The sequence below is a fragment of the Pleurodeles waltl genome, chromosome 6 (assembly GCF_031143425.1).
Source record: "Pleurodeles waltl isolate 20211129_DDA chromosome 6, aPleWal1.hap1.20221129, whole genome shotgun sequence".
NCBI lineage: Eukaryota > Metazoa > Chordata > Amphibia > Caudata > Salamandridae > Pleurodeles > Pleurodeles waltl.
In genome coordinates this window covers 160,311,237-160,329,880 of record NC_090445.1, presented here as the reverse complement: position 1 = coordinate 160,329,880, position 18,644 = coordinate 160,311,237, and the positions used below count along the sequence as shown (strand labels likewise).

The 18,644-nt window shown below is 40.0% G+C and overlaps 1 protein-coding gene across 4 annotated transcripts in view; it reads right to left on the bottom strand.

Moving 5' to 3' along the window:
- Window positions 1-18,644, bottom strand: part of ATP6V0A1 (ATPase H+ transporting V0 subunit a1) — a 221,698-nt gene that overhangs the window by 174,791 nt on the left and 28,263 nt on the right. For all 4 annotated transcript variants that reach the window (XM_069237704.1, XM_069237705.1, XM_069237706.1 and 1 more), the window contains exon 5: window positions 15,209-15,337. In XM_069237704.1, the coding sequence (XP_069093805.1) occupies window positions 15,209-15,337 (129 nt within the window). The remainder of the gene's footprint in view (window positions 1-15,208; window positions 15,338-18,644) is intronic.

Genomic DNA, 18,644 nt, shown 5'->3' with positions numbered 1-18,644 from the left:
TCAGAGTACTCAAAAACATCATTAAAATGCTAACACAAAAATATGCTAAGATTTAAAAAAAACAAAAAAAACAACAACCTTGATTGCTCCTACCTCGCTACGTCTAGGGCAATTTGTAATCTCTTTCTCGGCTATGGCCACTCGCAGGAGAGTCACACAGAAGCTTCAGAACTATCTTCACAAATAGAATCAGCTTTACAGTGTCACCCTGGATTTGGGCAGGTGTGCTGCTATTTGCAGCAGTGAATGCAACAAAAGAAGCTGCTGGAAGCTTGACAAAGATGATCACTTAGGCCAGAGGCAGATTCGATCATCAATTCCTTCTGCAATTACTAGGCTCAAGGGTGAGGTATTAGCCTGGATAAGGTCATTGCCAGGTAGCCGAGTACGGTAAACTGATATTCCATAATTTCTTCCTGAATAGGCTCAGATAAGCTCCAGGTTACCATAAGAATCATTGACATACCTCCACGTAGATGGTTAAATCTACCCATTGCACAGGCTGTTATTCAATATAGCCTGGACTTTAAAATATATGCCAGAAAGCCCAGCAGACAATGCAAATGGAAGGAGGTAGCAGAGAGATGTACAGGTTCAGTGCTGGATCAAGATTAATTGGTTGGTGTAAGTTCAAAAACTGCAGCACAGCATCAGGTTTGGGAATTGTGGCTTGCCTTGGGCACTCCATTACTTTTTACTGGTATTGATGGATGTTCCCCTGCCAACTCGATGAATCAGTGAAAAACCTTGGCACCATAAGGGACTGTAGATGTTCCACAGAGCCCTTAGCCAAAACATGTCTCTTCCACCACAACCTTTCGAAAATTCTTAAACCCTTGCCAAGGCCTAGACCTTTGGTCTTCTTCTGTGAGAGGAATAATCATGTCTTTTCTGGACTACAGAAGTGTCACCCCTTGCTCCCTACAAGATAAAACCACCAGACCTTTATAGCTGAAAAAGAAAAGGACAGGTGCTTTTTTGGCTTCATATCTAGAGACTAAGCCTCATCTAGTTTGAAGTGAGTGCACTGGTTTCTGGTTCGAAGCAAAACACATTTTGTGATTTTTTGCATGACTCTTTTGAGCCTTGTAGACACTTCGTTTATACCATAGTGCTTAATATGAACTATCCCATTGTGCTTAACTTGTATTATTACTAAACCAATGTTACATATTGTCGTTAACCTCAAAGGGGTAACTAGACACTGCCAGGATTTTGCATAGGGGATAGACATGGTATGTACACACCTCTGCAGCCGGTATTTCACCAATTGAACTATATTATAAATGTATCACGGTCTCTAAAGGCTACAGAATTTTGGACAGAACCTCCACTAAATTTGCAGTAACTGAGATTTCTTGGGCTCGCCCACAGGGGATTCATTATGGCATCTTAAATAATTCAATGTATTTATTTAGCAGTGCGTGCAGTTTTTCACATTTCAAAATAATTTCCACCATGATAGCATGTAAGTCAAGCAAGAGAAAATTAGGAAAACATATGAGTTTGGGTAAAGAAAATACATTCTTTAGAAATAATACATACACCATAAGTTAAGGTCAATGACATTTACAACATTGTTTTCCACTACACTAATATATATATATATATATATATATGTATATATATATATATATATATATATATATTTTTTTGTCTTTTTTGATGTATTTATTTTAGGTACAGTAGGTAAAGTCCTAGGGCTCTATGTAACATAAGCATCAAAGACCAGCACATTATGCAGACACTTGGGGTTGCAAACACTCAGGACAGAAACAAAGGGAGAATGTGTGTGAGAGCACATGGGCAAACACTAATAGCCAAATCGAACTTGGGGCCATATATAGGAACACATTTTCCCATAGACACAGAATGGGTAAAACCCTTTGCTACATCTGGCCCTTGGTTTCAATAAATGCCATTTGAGTACTATGTGGTTTGTTGTCTAACAGGAGATTTGCTGCCTAACTCAATATCACTTCTATTAGCAACCTCAGAAGTAAGGCAGGCTGAGCCAGTACTGCCAAGATTCAAACTTGCGACCTACAGGGTGCCTACAGATCTCTGTAACAGGCGCACTGTCGCTGTGCTATATTGCAGACTCAATATCTTACCAGATCTTGAAAACATACACATGTGAAAAGTTTTTGGGGGAAGACACAACAAAATAGGTGGAGTTCTATGCAGTTTAAACTAGGGGGGTTGTCTTAATTAATTAGCCAGTGAATGAGGTCACAAGAGGTATAAAATCCCAAAAGAACACTGTGAAACAATCCTAATCTCTCTTCCACACTATGGGTCCTCCTACTACCCTGCTGAAAATAGACCGTACCTGTGTTGAAATCCTACTTCACCCTTGTTATAATTTTTTTCACAGTTTCTATTTAAAACTCAGTAACATCAGGGCAAATCCATAGAAATCAGTCATAAACAATACACAGAGAGTTATTGACAGTTAATGCCCTCAAAGATTATTAAAATAATCATTCCAAAATATTCTTTAAATTCACGAAATCTAACTGGCAACCAGACGTTTAAATATACTTTGGACAAGGTCTAGTAACATTTCATGTGGCAGCTGAAAGAAAACCTTGAATACGGAAATGAGAAAAATATATGGTATTCAAATAACAACCTTAAGAACTCAGGGACAATTTACATTCTCAAGAACAGGAAGGTATTGGTTTTGGATTTTAGCACCCTCTACCCTGAAAATGCTTGCATGTGAAGTGGGAAGCAAACTAAACACATATGCAGATATCAACGTGGGCAAGCAATCCAATTGATACTTAAAGAAATTGGCTGCAGCAGTACATAGTACTCCGCCCAAGATTGCTGATGTGTGCCCTCGCACAGCGATGCCCGAGGCTATGAAAACTAAACCACAACTTCCTACAGCTGTATTGCCAGTAAACAAAAGACTTAATTGCATGACTCCTGTTCAGTGGTGCCAAGAAATGAGGTCAAATAGTGTCCAATTTAGTGGCTGCTCCATCAATTAAATGGCAGGGTTTCAAAATCTGGTTATAGTAATGGACACTCGTGGGGTCTTTACAAGACCTAAGAAGTTCATTCGAAAAAAAGGGGCTTGTACAGGCAACCAGATTAAAAAAAAAAAAAAAAGTGACAACATTCAGCAAACTAGCTTCATTCGTTACACTCACTACATTTTCTAGATATCTTAACAGTTCTAATCATGATGTTCGGCTACCCAATTATTGTAAATTACCATGTGACCATATAGACACAAATTAAAAACTGCTTGTTTTCATATGTAATCCTATCCGTTCAAATGCAAGTACAAATTGATCATGCAATTTAGTGTGTGGAAAACAATGTAGAAGAGAATGAATCGAGCCTTAAAGTTCAGGTGTATGATTACAAACTAGAATAAAATTGCAGAGCAAACGAAACCAACACAACAAATAGAAAACAAAGCAATACAAGATAAAAAGACAGATAATGTAAAGAATGGGTTGTACTGTGCTTGCATAAATTATTCCTGCTCAATAGCAGAAACATTTTGTATTAGTACTGAATAATATGAAGGTGGCATTTCTGCTTGCACAGTATTGAACTTTGACACAATCCCTTGGTGTTTACAAATAAATCCCAGATTCTTTCCCGGTTAATAAACAACTAAAAACATACCCAAATTACAGAACGTGTAAAGCCAGAACCAGGCTGGCTGTTGTTCTGAGGACCTACTGTATATTGCTAAGTGAGAATTCTGAAGCAACGCGTCCAGAGACACACCACTTGATTAAAAGAAAGCCTCAAAGATGCTTGTCGGAGTCTTCTAAAAATCATAAGCAAATTCTTCTAAAAATAATGAGAAAATCTGCTTCCCCACGACTATCAGCGTATAATTCAGACAATATACAAAGCTCAGTGATTTTTTACTTTGCCAAATCTAGCCACATCCTGCCTACAGGCTTTAGCAAAGGCAACAGAGAGAAGTTCGGCTATGTTTAAAGTGTAACAAAACATGTTAAAGTTAACTGTACCAGAAAACTAAGCAAACTGTCAAGTACAACACTGAGATTCTGCAAAAGGACTTTGATCAAAAAGGTTACTGACTAGCGTAGTTCATGATGCTTTGAGGTAACAATAAACAGAGTCAGGAAGCATCCTTGGCCGACCTTTGTACTCAGGGTGAAAAGCCACAAGGGGGGACCTTCAAAGAGACACAAACATATGCAGAACCCAGAAAAGAGCTCAGTGGACTGCTGCTCGAAAATGGTCTCCATGCCAAAGAAGTTGGAAACAAAACTATACAACAAACAATACAAAAAAAACTTTCATTTGATTTTCATTGATTTTCAGGTTTTAGGCTTCAAGTAGAACCAACGGCTTATTTCAGTTAGTTTAAACCACATCGTTCCTTAAATATCGCATTAACTGTGCTCTTAGGGCCAATATATTAACTCACTAAAAACATCACTGTTCAAAATGACTCTTCAAGATCGCTGAACTATAAATTGGTTTACCTATTGGTATGGCAAACAAAGTATTTTATTACAAGACAGGAGGCTCGTATTATGCTTTTCTTTTCATGCTTTATTTCAAATAGCAGCCAAGAAATACAAATCCCAGAATCCCTGGGAAAAAACTACAAAACTGCATCGCAATGGTGCCAACCAATCACACAACGAGCCGCATAATAACTATCTTCACTGAGAGCACCAAGCCCTCTTTTCTTGCTGCTCGCAGTCAAGATAAGTACCCTGTTTGCAATTATATTTTTTCTATTTGATTCTGTTATTTGATTATGTATTTCCAACATTTATTTGTGTAATACTTATATTGGTATCTATTTTACTTGTACTCCTCATTATTAGTTGCCTAGATGCGCTCGCGCTCCTCATTTGTGCTTTTTCGCGCTATCAGGCCGGCTGTCACAACGTTCTAACAGCCGCGCCTCAGTTCCTCTCACTGCATTTCTCGCATTCTTCAGGACAAGTCTTACCTTGTAACTCAACTAAAAATTTGTCAAGACCTTCTTTCTCGTCTGGGCTTCCTTATAAATCTCCAGAAGTCAGCTCTAATTCCTTCACAAGCTCTCGAGTTTATGGGGTTCCTCGTCAACACTACTGAGTCGATTCTCCAGCTTCCTCAATACAAAGTCTCTTTAATAAAGAAAGAAATTTGTCATGCCTTGTCTCTCCCTTGTTCTTCCCTCAGGGCACTGGCTCGTCTCGTAGGCCTCCTTTCTTCTTCCATCCAGGCCATTTTCCCGGGCCCTCTTCATTACAGAGCCCTCCAGGGGCTCAAGATCCGTCATCTTCAACAAGGTCTGTCATATTCAGATCAGGTGGTCCTAGACGCAGAGTCCAGGAAAGAACTCACATGGTGGATGAGTCATTTAGACGCCTGGAACGGGAGAACAATTTTCTCTGCCGCCCCAGATCTTGTCTTAGGGTCAGATGCAAGTCTGACAGGTTGGGGTGCAAGATGTGGTCCACACTCGACTGGGGGACCATGGTCCGTTCAGGAGTCGTCAATGCACATAAACTGTTTAGAGATGCTTGCAGGTTCCTTTGCCATCCAGTCCTTTACAAAAGACAGAGTAAAATGCTCCATTCTTCTCAGAATGGACAATTTATCTGCTGTAACTTACATCAATCGCCTGGGCGGTACAAGATCCAAACCTTTGGCTCTCTTGGCCAAGAGTCTCTAGGAGTTTTGTCTTCACAAAAATATTGCGGTCAGGGCAGAATATCTCCCAGGCAATCTCAATGTAGTGGCCGATTGGTTTTCAAGACACTCCCAGGAGTCAAGCGATTGGCGGCTTCACCCTTCCAAATTCAGTCGACTTTCTTCTATCTTCGGTACAATGTCCATAGACCTTTTTGCCTCAAGGCTCAACTCCCAACATCCCAACTTCTTCAGTTGGAGACCAGATCCTTTAGCCTTGGCTTCCAACGCTTTTCTCCAAGCGTGGCCTCCGTCCCTTCTGTACTCCTTTCCCCCCTTCCTCTTTATTGCTCGGTCCTGGCACAAGTTTGCTGACAACGTTCTTCTCTAGTTCTAGTCACCCCATTATGGCAGTCTCAACCTTGGTATCCGACCCTCTTAGAACTCTCGTCAGAACTTCCAGTCCTGATCCCTCCTTTCCCAGATCATCTTTTGAATCCCCCAGGGTCTTCCCCACAACCTCATATTACAAGGTTCCCTATTTCTCATAGCTTGGAGAATTTCGGGGCTTCCTGGAGAACCCCAGGAATTTCGGAACAGGCTGTCCAATTCATCCAACAATCCTGGGCTCCGGGTACTTCAAGGGTCTACTGTTCAGCCTGGTCAGTATGGTGTAGCTGGTGTGTGGACAGGTATTCCAATCCTGTTTCAGCTGACGTTACCTTAGTTGTAAATTTCCTAGCTTCTCAAAGCAAAGCTTATCGTACCGTCAATACCTATAGATCCGCGATCTCTTCAGAACTCGTCAGGGTGGACGGTAGACCAGTTGGAGAACACCCTTTAGTTTGTCGTCTTCTAAAAAGAGTACGTTTTTCTAAACCTCCAGTCCCTAAAGATAATTCTATATGGGATGTGAACTCTGTCCTTCGTCTTCTTATTTCTTGGCCCGATAATCCTGATCGATCGTTGAAATATTTGTCTATTAAACTCACTATGCTCCTCTATCTTGTTTCTAGAAAACGTGTCTCAGATGTAAAGGCTCTGGATGTTTCCTCCTTTCATTTTTCTGCCTTGGGTGTGTGTTTCAATGTATCTAGACGTACCAAGACTAATTTGTCTTCTGTCCTTTTTCCCTTTCAACCCAAACTGTGTGATGCAAATTGCTTGAAAACTTACGTTTCACGAACTGCAGATCTCCGGGTTCCTTACTCATCTCACTTGCTGATTTCCTTTCAGAAGCCCCACAAACCTGTCTCATCTCCCACTTTGGCTCGTTGGGTTAAGTGGCTGATGGCTTTGGCTGGGGACCCTACCGATATTTATGGTGCTCATTCCGTAAGGGGAGCTACGGCTTCTCGGGCCTTTTGGTCTGGGGCTAGTTTGCATGATATCCTTAGATCTGCAGATTGGTCTAACGTTAGTACGTTTAGGACCTTCTTTTGTAATCCTGTTGATCATTCTTTGCAAACAGTTATTTCATTGCTTTGAACAAGCATAATACGAGCCTCCTGTCTAGTAATAAAATTGAGACTTTCCTAGCCTTGGAGTCAGAAAGGCTAGATTTTATTATAGACGAGTATTATCCCTCCTGATCTAACCCTCCCTGTTCTTTTTTTCCAGTTGCCTCAACCGCAACCAGCAACACTGCTTCTGGCTGACCATCTTCTATCAGCTCCTCGTTCTGGACCTTCTCATCAATCATCCAGATCTACAGGGGATTATCCTTTCCTCAAGGTTTTCTGCATAGATTTCCTTTCTGCATTTTTAACTCTCTATGGTTTATTATGGTTTTTCTCTGATTACTCCATTGACTCATATTCACAAGAAAAGAGGGCTTGGTGCTCTCAGTCAAGATAGTTATTATGGGGCTCGTTGTGTGATTGGTTGGCCCCATTGTGACGCAGTTTTGTAGTTTTTTACCCAGGGATTCTGGGATTTGTAGTTCTTGGCTGCTATTTGAAATAAAGCATGAAAAGAAAAGCATAATACTCGCCTACTTGTCTTAAATAAAATCTAGCCTTTCTGACACCAAGGCTAGGAAAATCTAAATTTCCAACCAAATCAATACTGAATATCTATCTAAATGGCAGTGAGTAAAGTTAGGATTGTTTTAGTATCTCCTATACCCCAACTAAACCCCATTACGACAAAACCAAAATTAGTAAGCACAACCCTTATTGTTTCAGCCTCCTCTTCTATTTCTTCAACTGTTCTAGTAGGAAATTCTGCTGATTCGCACACCATTAGTAGGTAAGCAAACTGCATGGCTACCATATGACAGCCACATGTCCGGATCTCACTAGAGAGCTCCATGTTTAGATCAACTGTAATTGCAAAACTGGGAGAATTCTGAACATAATTACAAATACCAAATTCAAGAAATATGGACTTGAAATGTAAACAAAATTCAAAGATGAAACGTGTGGTCATAATGTGGTCACATCCTGTAGGTGTGATTTTGCTGCTCACAGGCTGGAATGCTCTGATGAGCAAACTCGCTGATGATAACCACCAGCTCCTTTGGTTCCAGATACACAATAAGAGTAGTGCATAAAAAAGGAAAGTCTTGGTGCTTTATGTTCTTATTATTAATTATATAGTGGACAGAATCTTATTAGCTGCTGGTATTTCCATAAAAGCGTTTCAAACAGTGACCAAAACAGACATATAGGCAGAATTTGATTTTACTCCTCAGTTGCATTTTTGTTTTCATAACAAAGGAGTACACTCAGAGAAAAAACCCTTTCAGAATACTGCAATTGTGACTTTAAAAAAAGAAATTCCCATTCTAGTTGAATAACTTTAGATTCAGTTTAGCTGGAGAAAATAAATTCTTCGTTTGGACCAGTGTGCAAGCAAAGCAAGACAACATGGCTGCCAACAACATCGCCAGATGGGGCACAATGTTTCTTTATCAAATGCTGCCAGAGTGGAAGGGAACGGATGACAGCACAGCTGTCCTAGAGCGGCGTAAAATCACGCGCCTGCCCTGTTCTGTGTACAGTAATTGATCCAACCACATTGCTTTCGTTAATGGCTGATGCAGTTTTCAGCTTTAGTGAAAATATGGTAAAGTGACTGGAAGAAATCTGGAAGCAACTTAATAGCACGAGGTGGTCTAAAGTAATTAAGATTATGCAGTTTGATTGTAGAGGTATGAAAGGCTTTAAACATATTTTTCCTAATGAAACCACCACCTAAATTTCACCCATGACAATTTCTGATAATTTGATTTTAAAAGCAGTACATCCAACATCTCATAGTTTTGAGGTGGGAAGGAAAGCAAGCAGATCCAATACAAACCCAATCTGTTCATTATAAAAGTGCAAATACATACAAATTGCCATGCCTCAAACAATTTATTAAAAGAAGTCAACAGGAAGAAATGCATGCAAATATAAAGAAATAAAACAGGCAAGGAAAGTGGACAAATCAGACAAAAGTGAGCAAGGACAAAAGGTGAAAGAGAGGGAGGATCTGCATGCCATTAACTGCTACTTTTCCAGTCTTCTCAGCATATAGGTAAATGATGATTTTAAACTGCAATTTGAATGAAGAATATTCTGAGACATAAGCAACTGCAAAATGAGACGACTGGGAAAAGGAAACTATCTGGTGACATTACAACAGGTAAATGGCAAAGCATTTGGCCTGTGTGATACTTACAGCACATTCCCCAATGCCCCCACCAAAAACGTAAAAAAAGGTTAATTATAATAAAGTCAATTTGCTAGTACTTTAGAAAATTATTAGTACTCAGTGACAGCAAACGTAGATGTATAATTATGAAAAGTGGAAAAAATAAGGTGTTCAGAGCAGTCTGCAGTGTTACTGTCCAGAAGAAAACATGTAGAGTGCAGAGATTAAGTTACAAAATGATCATACACTTCTCAGATGACATGTATATTGCATAATGGATCAAAAAAGAGCCACTTTATCTAAGAGCATAATCACAGGATGGCACTCATGCTTAGAAGTGTGAGGTTTCACACCCTTCAAAAGAATTCTAAGATGAACCCTAAGGTGAAATACAGCTTCAGATCCCTGAAAATGGAAAATATTACAACATGATTTCTGTTGTTTGCATGGGATATAGCTCTGTCAATATGACATTTTATTTAAGAAGCTTTAAAAAACGATTACATGTAAGAGCACCACGTAAAACGAAGAAATCAATGTGGAGAGAAAAACTAGAAGAATTTTATTCACACTACAAGTCATTCTACAAGGCAGACATTTGACCAATGTAATATATATTCTTCAGCAAAAGTTAAATAGGAATCAGACCCTTTTGGCTTGTGTTCCAATTGCAAAAGTGCAAGTGCATGGAGATTTCCTGTTTAAGGTGTCAGAGCCTGACTAGTCGGATACAAGGGCTATTGGCCTCAGAAGGGCCTGGCACCAACACTGCACCAAATACAAAGTTCTGGCTCCTTGTGGATTCCCAGCAGGCGGGTTAAGCCTCTGTGGAGTAGCAGGTTGATGTTTCATGATGAACGTCCCACAAACGAGAACATCCTTCTGAGAAGTTCTGCAGTAGGGATTCTTTAAAATGGAAGAATCTCTACCTGGCAAGGATATAGGATGAGAAAAGCGAGCAAGAAGGAAAATGCTCTGAAAAACATGTCAGATTCTCCCGCAACAAGAATGATGAAAACATGGCTTCCACTGCCTATAATGCCACATTTGAATTTGGACAGAAAGAGCAAAAATCCAATTATCGCAGGTACATTGGTATTATTCAAACCTTGGAGTTGGAGGAGAAACACGCTCACCCCTGGGAAATGAAAGATTCTTCCCGGTCATACGAGAAACCAGTTACACACATTCTAGGCACAAAGCACAACAATGAAATACAACTGCAAAAAGAAGCTTAACAAAGCACTTTGAGGCAGATTTTTTTTTTTTTTTTTTTTAGTAAATCTACCTCCACAGATTGACGACCTCAAATGGAGGTATATTTACTGATTTGTTGAATTCACAGAGGTTTGTCAGTTTACACCTAGAACACGAAATAGCTGAATGTTTCCACGAGTACTCCTAGAAACCGTTTGTGAATTCAGTTTTCACAGGCGCACATGCTCAAATCCACCAAGACAGAACACATCAGTAATTAAAGGATCCAAGGTTTCAGACAAGCCTTTTCTACTTCAAACATTTTAGACAGGGATTTGCACACCTTCCTGAATTGTGTTGCATTTAAATTATCACTACCAGGTTTGTAACATAGGGCAATTTTCCCTTCAGTAGCTCCAGAGTCACTCACCCTCTTCATTATGTTCAGAATAAAAACATAAGAATAATTTTCCTGGGTGCTCAGCGATCATTGTTATGATCAGATTTGGATGACTTGGACAAATTAAAGCAGGGTTTCATCTGGTACCTCACCTAATCTTTTGCTTGATGTTTTTGGCACTCAGATTATTCAATATCAAAAATATTAAGCACAAATCTATTTTGGCTTCCAAAAAAAATAACTAAAAATGTAAAGCATAGAATTAACTACTTATTTGCAGCTGCTAGAGAAGCTCCGTGAAGAATGCATATACCCTAAATAACTAAACACATCAGAAAAATTAACTATTTGCTGAGAAGGCACTGTATTATGATGCACTGCCTACTGCAGTGTTTGTAGACAAAAAAGAAATCTAACAAATCCAAACTGTGGTTCAAGTTGTACAGCCTAGACCAGCTGGTGAAATCTGGGTTGAATTAACTATGTAGGATCTGTTACAACAGCACTGTTCTAAGAGCGAACATTTATATGGTGAGGTGATCAGTAAACTACGTTTGCGTAAACCCTTGACTCATCTAAAAAGAAGTACCTGTTTTGGCATCTCCCCTGAGATATAAAGATTCAACTAAACTTATATGGCATATCATAAAGGAACAATATTTTTCAGACATCAGGAGAAATCCTTGGCTCAACATCCTACGCTAGTTGGCAGTCTGCTCATTTCCTTAAGGAGCCAAACGATTACAAATGTATAACTCCTGCAGCAGCACAGAAACCTGTACTGAGTAGTCCTACGCACCCACATGTGCCCAAAAAAGATCTGCCCTGAAAATACGCTAGACCTTTCTGTTGGCTAAGAAGAGGAGGGGCAATTATTGTAAGCCTTAGTTCAGTAGTGTCCACTCTGGCCCCAGAAGGGACAGACCCATACCTGGTTTACAGGGAATCCAAAATATTACATTTACATACATTAACTCCAGATGCACTCTAGAGTGTGCTTCCTCAAAATCAGGTCTGACCGACTGTATGTGAAGGCAAGTACTCACAATGTTCTATCACAAGTGTTAACATGGTGTGCATCCTTAGTCTCTGCGCAGATTGTGACAAGGTCCACCTGCGGGCCATCTAGACAACATTAAAAACAAGGCTTCTGATGTTTGTCATTTCCTCTTCCTGACAACACTTGAGAGAGACTGGTACTACTCAATGAAAAGACAAGTTATGTAGAGGCCTGCCAAACTAATCATCAACTTCTTGAGGTCTGACAAAGAAGTCTCTCATAGGAGCCAAGTAACGTGTAAACTGGTGGCGAACCCTCAACCATGAATAAAGCATGAGGAGGAACATATTAAAACTATTGGTGCTTTTATAACAACATACATAAATACGGGTTCACACCGTACAACTAATACAATCCGCAACCACCTAGTAAACATACTCCTGGTGAGCAAAAAGGGAACATGAAAGTTCATTTTGAGCAGAGGAACATTTTTCCCAAAGTGGGAGAAGCTGTGCACATCCATCTATGATTAAGTGTTGATTATTCCAAAATCTGTACAGTCATAAGCATCACTAATCTGTCAGGGACCTCATCAGACACTTAAAAACATTAAGTAATGCACAACCATGGATAAACTTTATTATCTTGTAATGAGACGAAATAGTGCACAACAACATCTCATGTCTCACTTTCTCTTGTGACTCTCTAAGAGTGAATTTCAGGGCCCTCATGCTGCTTCTTGTGTTCTGTTTAAAACTTGGACTTTCCGACCACTGCTACCAGGCACCTCTACAAGAACAACTGCCTAAAATAGTGCACAACGACAAACGTTGTTGCTAGTGATCCCATAGAAGCCACCACACTGGAGTAAATGATCAGTGAACAATGAACGATGATTTTCAAAGACGTTTAGTGGAAGATGGAAAAGTTGCTCAATAAAGCATTTCTATAATATAAAAAATGCTAAATAAAGCAGTATTCACATTTAAAGCATCACTGTTTTAGGTTACGTCATTCATTTGAATTCTGCATGGAATTTGTGACCTCGCACACTGGATTTTTCAGTAAAAAGGCACAATTACACACCTCCTGATTACATCTATTGTAAGCTGCAGTCTTTAAGCATATATATTTAGAAGTACCGCAAAGAAGCTTCTAAGGCAACCTAGAAAGGTTTTAGTTACAATTACAGCAAAAAAAAAGTCTGAAACCAGTACTTTGCTTAAATTCAAATTCCACAGATGTGGAAAAGTGGTGCTAATGCATAGTGTTTGCAACAGCTCTTAATTAATGTTCTTTCAAACACAAATGACTCTGGGGCAGCCTGACGAGCCCCTCAAAATGAGTAAAGGTTAGCCACCACATAAGCGGTAAAGGAATGTCCAGAATAATTCCAGGAAAACATGAACACTGATGAAGAAAGACTGAGAAGGTCGGCTGGAAAACATGCAGGCTCTTTAAGCAAAAAAATATAGAGGCTTGGAGGGTCTAACAAAGTACACCTACCACGAAATTCACTGCTTTAATTTCCTTGTTTCAGCAAGGTTTTTGGAGGTAGACAGAAGATAGTGAAAGACTGACCACATTCTAACAGAAGATGAGAAGGGGAAAACGGTGCGAGACATCTTTACAATGAAAGCAGGTCTTTCACATAACCATTTCCTCGCACAACACATACTGCAATTTGCCCAGGAGGTTCTGTCCACAAGCTGTAAAATGCTCTACAGCTGACTTTGCTTAAGTTAAGAAAAGCTTTGACCAGCATGCAGCTTAATTTCGTTATTCATCAACAGCGAGTCATTTAATTCATCACATGACAAGAAAAGCACTGTACTGATCAAATAAACATTTGAGATATTAAAGGATTGTATGGTGATCTTATGGAAGCGTTAAACTTGCAGTGCTTCTGGAAATGAGACATAACCAGGATATCAGTCCCCATGAATAATCCTTTCTCTGCATTAAAATCTTTGAACAAGTACATACAGGCTTTGTGATCAGAGTACCGGGACACATACCAGCTGGTGTGGACATGTGATGACCATGGTACATGGAGCCCCTCAGGGCACATAATAAAAGCTGTGAATGGCTGCGAAGGAACTAGCTTTAACATTTACTGTGGACACAGCCTTGATAGAAAGTCACGCTCTGCGTACATGGACGAGATCTAGAATTCAACTTAAAGCTCAAACACTGACAGGCATCTAAAAACAAACCGCCAAGGCTTATAAGGATGATCTCCAAGGTCCAAGGATGACATGGATAATTTGGTGTGAGACAGACACAATACAGAGATTTAGAATGAGCTTTGTCCCGTATGCTATTAAATATAGGGTAAGAGAAGGAAGAGGGCCATGGGTGCGCTTCCATCTTATGGAAAGAAGTATCTATTAAATAAAGAATTATCTAAGTATGGTTGATTGAATGACCTGAAAGCCTCACCAGTAGTTTCTGATGAAGGAATAGTTTTGGTCTTCGGGTGATGAATTGCACTTAAAACACCTGGAGATCGTGCAATAGCTAGAACCCAACTGGACCATATGTGAATGTCACTGCACATGGTGTGCTCAGATTTCACTGGGAAAAAGCCATGAGAGTTGACAAGACACGTCCACGCTATTTCTATACTTCAAAAAAAGTATTCTTGTTATGTTGGGATCATTGATGAAAAGGAGCAGAATCACTTCAAATGCAGACATTTCTGATTTGTGGGTTTAGCAATAGATGAGACTAGTTGGAAGCAGTACTCTATAGTTACCATTTTCTTATGTTCAGAACTTTGTTAAAAAGCTGTGTGCTACCTTTGGGTCAATTTAGAGTGCTGAATACATTTGTTATTCTTGTACAGCATTAAGCACTTAAACAAAAATATTCTGACTATTACACAGCCAAAGGAGCTTCTAAACATTTGGAACTGGTCCTTAAATGTAAGTAACATACATTAGATAAGGCTTTCCCTACTAATTTGCTATTGTTGGACATTTCTAACTGGCTAAATAACTAGTATTTTTTGCTCTTTCAGGAGACTCTCTATGGTACATTGACAGATTACTATCGTCTTTGCCAACATGTCCTAAACGTATTTAAATAAACAATGTTTTTCAAATATACATGTATCATATCCTTCTCCAACTGCCCAAACAGGCCACAACCATAAAAACACCAATTCTAGTTATGATATGACAAACAAAACAATGCACGAAGGCCACAGCAACATGGTATCAAGTTTCACTTAAGATGATGAAATGGGAAAAGAACTCATTGGTTGATGGCATGTGAAGTGAAGTACGTCCGTCTGGGCTAATGCTGTCGCTGGAGATAAAAGATATCCTGACCTCATCGAAGAACTGCTGAGTTTTTCGCAGGATGAACTTAAGCTCCATCAGCTCTAGGAAGTTCCTCTTTAGGGCTTCCTGGTTAGTGTTGATCTCCTTTAATTCGTTTTCAATTTTCTCAAAATTTGCCTGGAAATAAAACACAATTGGAGAGTTTGTCAGAAAGTGCTCATGTCTGCAGTCAGGTTTTTTAGTTAAACACATCTCTATGACCTAGCTGTGAAAATCTGACAACCGTGGTAAGAAAATTTCGTGAGTTTCACATTCACTACCCTTATAGTGGATGAGAATAAACTTTACAGAACAATTTTTCCCCAACCCGGGGAAGGACACCTGTACTTTGTCATCAACAATTAATTAACCTATGGCAGCTTTAGCACTGTTTTTCAGCCAAAAAACTCTTCTTTGTAAAAAACACAGCTTAAGGTGCCACCTCAACTTCCTGTTCCATATGACAATCGGAGATGTAATACCATTTCCAGCTTTTGCGAGCTATGGAAAAAAAAGGTGAAAGTGGATGATATTTTCTTTGCAGTTTAAGAATAGACTCCTTCTCTTTCAGATATATAAGCAGAGGAGAAGAGATGGAATACCCAGGAGTGTGCTACAACCTTTTTTCTTTCTTTCAATCAGGACTTGTTATTTAGCTTGGAATATACAGCATGAAACTGTTCGCTGTCACCGGGCATCTCCCACCCTCAAGCCTCCACTCAGACTTGTGAGGATGAACTATAATCACCAGCAGTGATTCCTTTCAACTACGAGAGCGGAAATGCCACAAAGGATGAACACTGGATGGTAGACAACATTAATACAGCAGATACAGAGTTGATGTTCCTGCTTCACCTGGTGGTCCTGCTTCACCTGGTGGTACCTTTATAGGTAATGTTACCTATAAAGAGTTCACCTCCCTCTGCACTGCATAACATACACAGCAGTATGGGGAGGATGTGAGAGTTTACCCAGAGCTGGGGCCAACTTTACATTTCCATGGAGATAAAAGGGCACATACCCCAGGAATAAGGGGAATCACTAGTACAGCATGTATACATGGTATTGGTAGTGGGGTCCACAGACAGTTTCTCCTTTTACAAAGGGGGAGGAGAATAAATGGGAGTGTGTCTGTTTGTCTGTGTAGTACCAGAAGGACTCATACGTGGATACCGACATCTCAGACTCCGCAGGCCCTAATCTCATCCCACCACCGTTCTTCTTTGCCAAAGTAAAAGAGAGACCTAAGTAGCAGCAAATCCTCCGCTAAGGAGGAGGAGCGTTGCCTCAGGAGAATGAAAAATAAAATGATAATAACAGGAGGCTATTACCATTTTATTTTTATCTGGAGCCAGATCAGGACGCGGCGGGGCTGGAGGGGGCTGGAGGAGGAGTGGTACGTGCATCATAAGTGCGCATGTCTGCTAGGCCGGCCATGTTGGGCCAGCCAAACAGACATACACACTTAGCATTTCTCCACCTAGCCAAATTGCACAGCTAGGAGGAGAAAGTGCACAGGGTTCCCCTCCCTGTGTAAGTGCTGAACCAGGCCTCTCACACCAATCACAACGCTGTCGTCATGTTGGTGACAGCATTGTCGTGATTGGCTGAGGGGAGTGTGAGAGCCTGGGTGCTGCCTGGAAGAGGACGAGGCTGCTCAGAACGAGGTTGGAGGAGACAAGCCCGTCTCCCGATGGAGCAGGTAAGTGTTTTTTAAAAAACAATTTAATCCTGCCCCCTGCCCTGGCATCCCGTTCAGTGGTAGCCACCACTGGACTTAAGTAGAGAAAGTTATGAGAAAAGCTAATGTTATTGATAGGTTTCTAGAATGTACCAGTATCTAGGGGCAGACTGCCTTAATGCTCACAACTATCACTAAAATGGATTAGTCTGAGAGAACTATAGGGGGGGAATTAAAAAGAACATAATTGTCATATTTCCTCAAGACCATGTGGTTTTTCATGTGGTGGAAAAGATTTATTGACCAATATTTGCAAGACCAGAAAATGCGCGGCTCTTTAGGGTGGAAAAAGATAAACTTGACAGCGTTTAACTAGAAACGAGCAAATACATTCCAGTGCATCGTCCCAGACGTCAATTTTCAAGAAATGCTCAAGGAGAATGTTGTTATACACTCTATCTTCACTGACCTGTTCCCACCTTGTACCAAGAAACTAGGGTAGAAGGTGTATGTTTCTTACAAAACTTCGTAAATTGTTAAATTTTGTCTGGAAATTCTGCTCCCCCTACTCTGTTATAGGTAATCAAACTAGCAATCCCAAGAGACTGCCAAAAATATCTCAAATCACCCCTACCTGGAAAGCATGATCCCAGGTCGCCACGTTCCAAAATCTAGTTCCTAGCATTAATACTATATAGCTGTTTGTATGTATTAAGTATTCTATGATATTTCGCCGTAAATGAAGATGTTCATTTTAGAAATATTTGATGTTATATTCTGTAATATGCTTAGCTTGATTGACTAACTCACGAACACCTCCAAGGGTGAGCTGCGGCTGGCTGACTGTGATATCCATTGAGTCAAGACCCAATTTGTTCAGCTGGTGTGCACAGGTACTTGAGACCTTGTGCCGTCAGTCATAAAAGAAAGTTACTGCCTAGTAACCACCGAGTGCTCCAGGACCCTAATCAAAAGCTCTGCACAACATCACATACCATAACGTGTATTTATAAAGTGCATATTCACCAATGGCTTACTTGGCATTGAAATAACAGATGTTTATTGTCAGTGAAGTTAAGTTTTCTATAAGTAATATTCTCTTGCACCGAGAACAAATTTAATAATTTAATCAGCTGTGGTCAACCAAAGGAACGCGTAGCGATATAGATGTGTATAAGAAATTACAGCTTAAAATGTTGTCAAATGTACCCAGCTAAAAATAAGATTTTATTTTTGATAGCAATGCAGTGAATGTAAATCTGTAATCATGATTTAAGCTCTGTGACAACAGGGTGACTGGCTCTTATGCCATATTTGCCATATTGCTTTGGCCTTCTTGTACGGGAGGATCGCAAGGCAGCAATGCTGCTGGCAGAGGATCTGGAGTTCAAGGCAAACATCTGTTTACTTACCTGCCCTTTACTTCACTTCCAATATCTGAATCTACACCCAACCACACTCTCTCTGACTCAGAAGTTGTAGAACCAAGCACACACTGTGGTAAGTGTATATCAAGAAAAGAGAAAGAATGGAGATGTTGTTGACTAAACGTTTTACTCTATTATAAAGTGTTTGTCCATAGAACAGTAAGCAGCACATGCACAGTGCATTGTAAAGTGTATACTTACTACTAACCACCAAGACCGCTGTGAAACAACTCAATAGTTACAAAACTGAATATAAACATGGTGCAGGATTTTCTGTGCTGCAATGAAAGGGTGCGTTGTAGCAAACACTATACATTGAATCTTATCTCTGCACAAT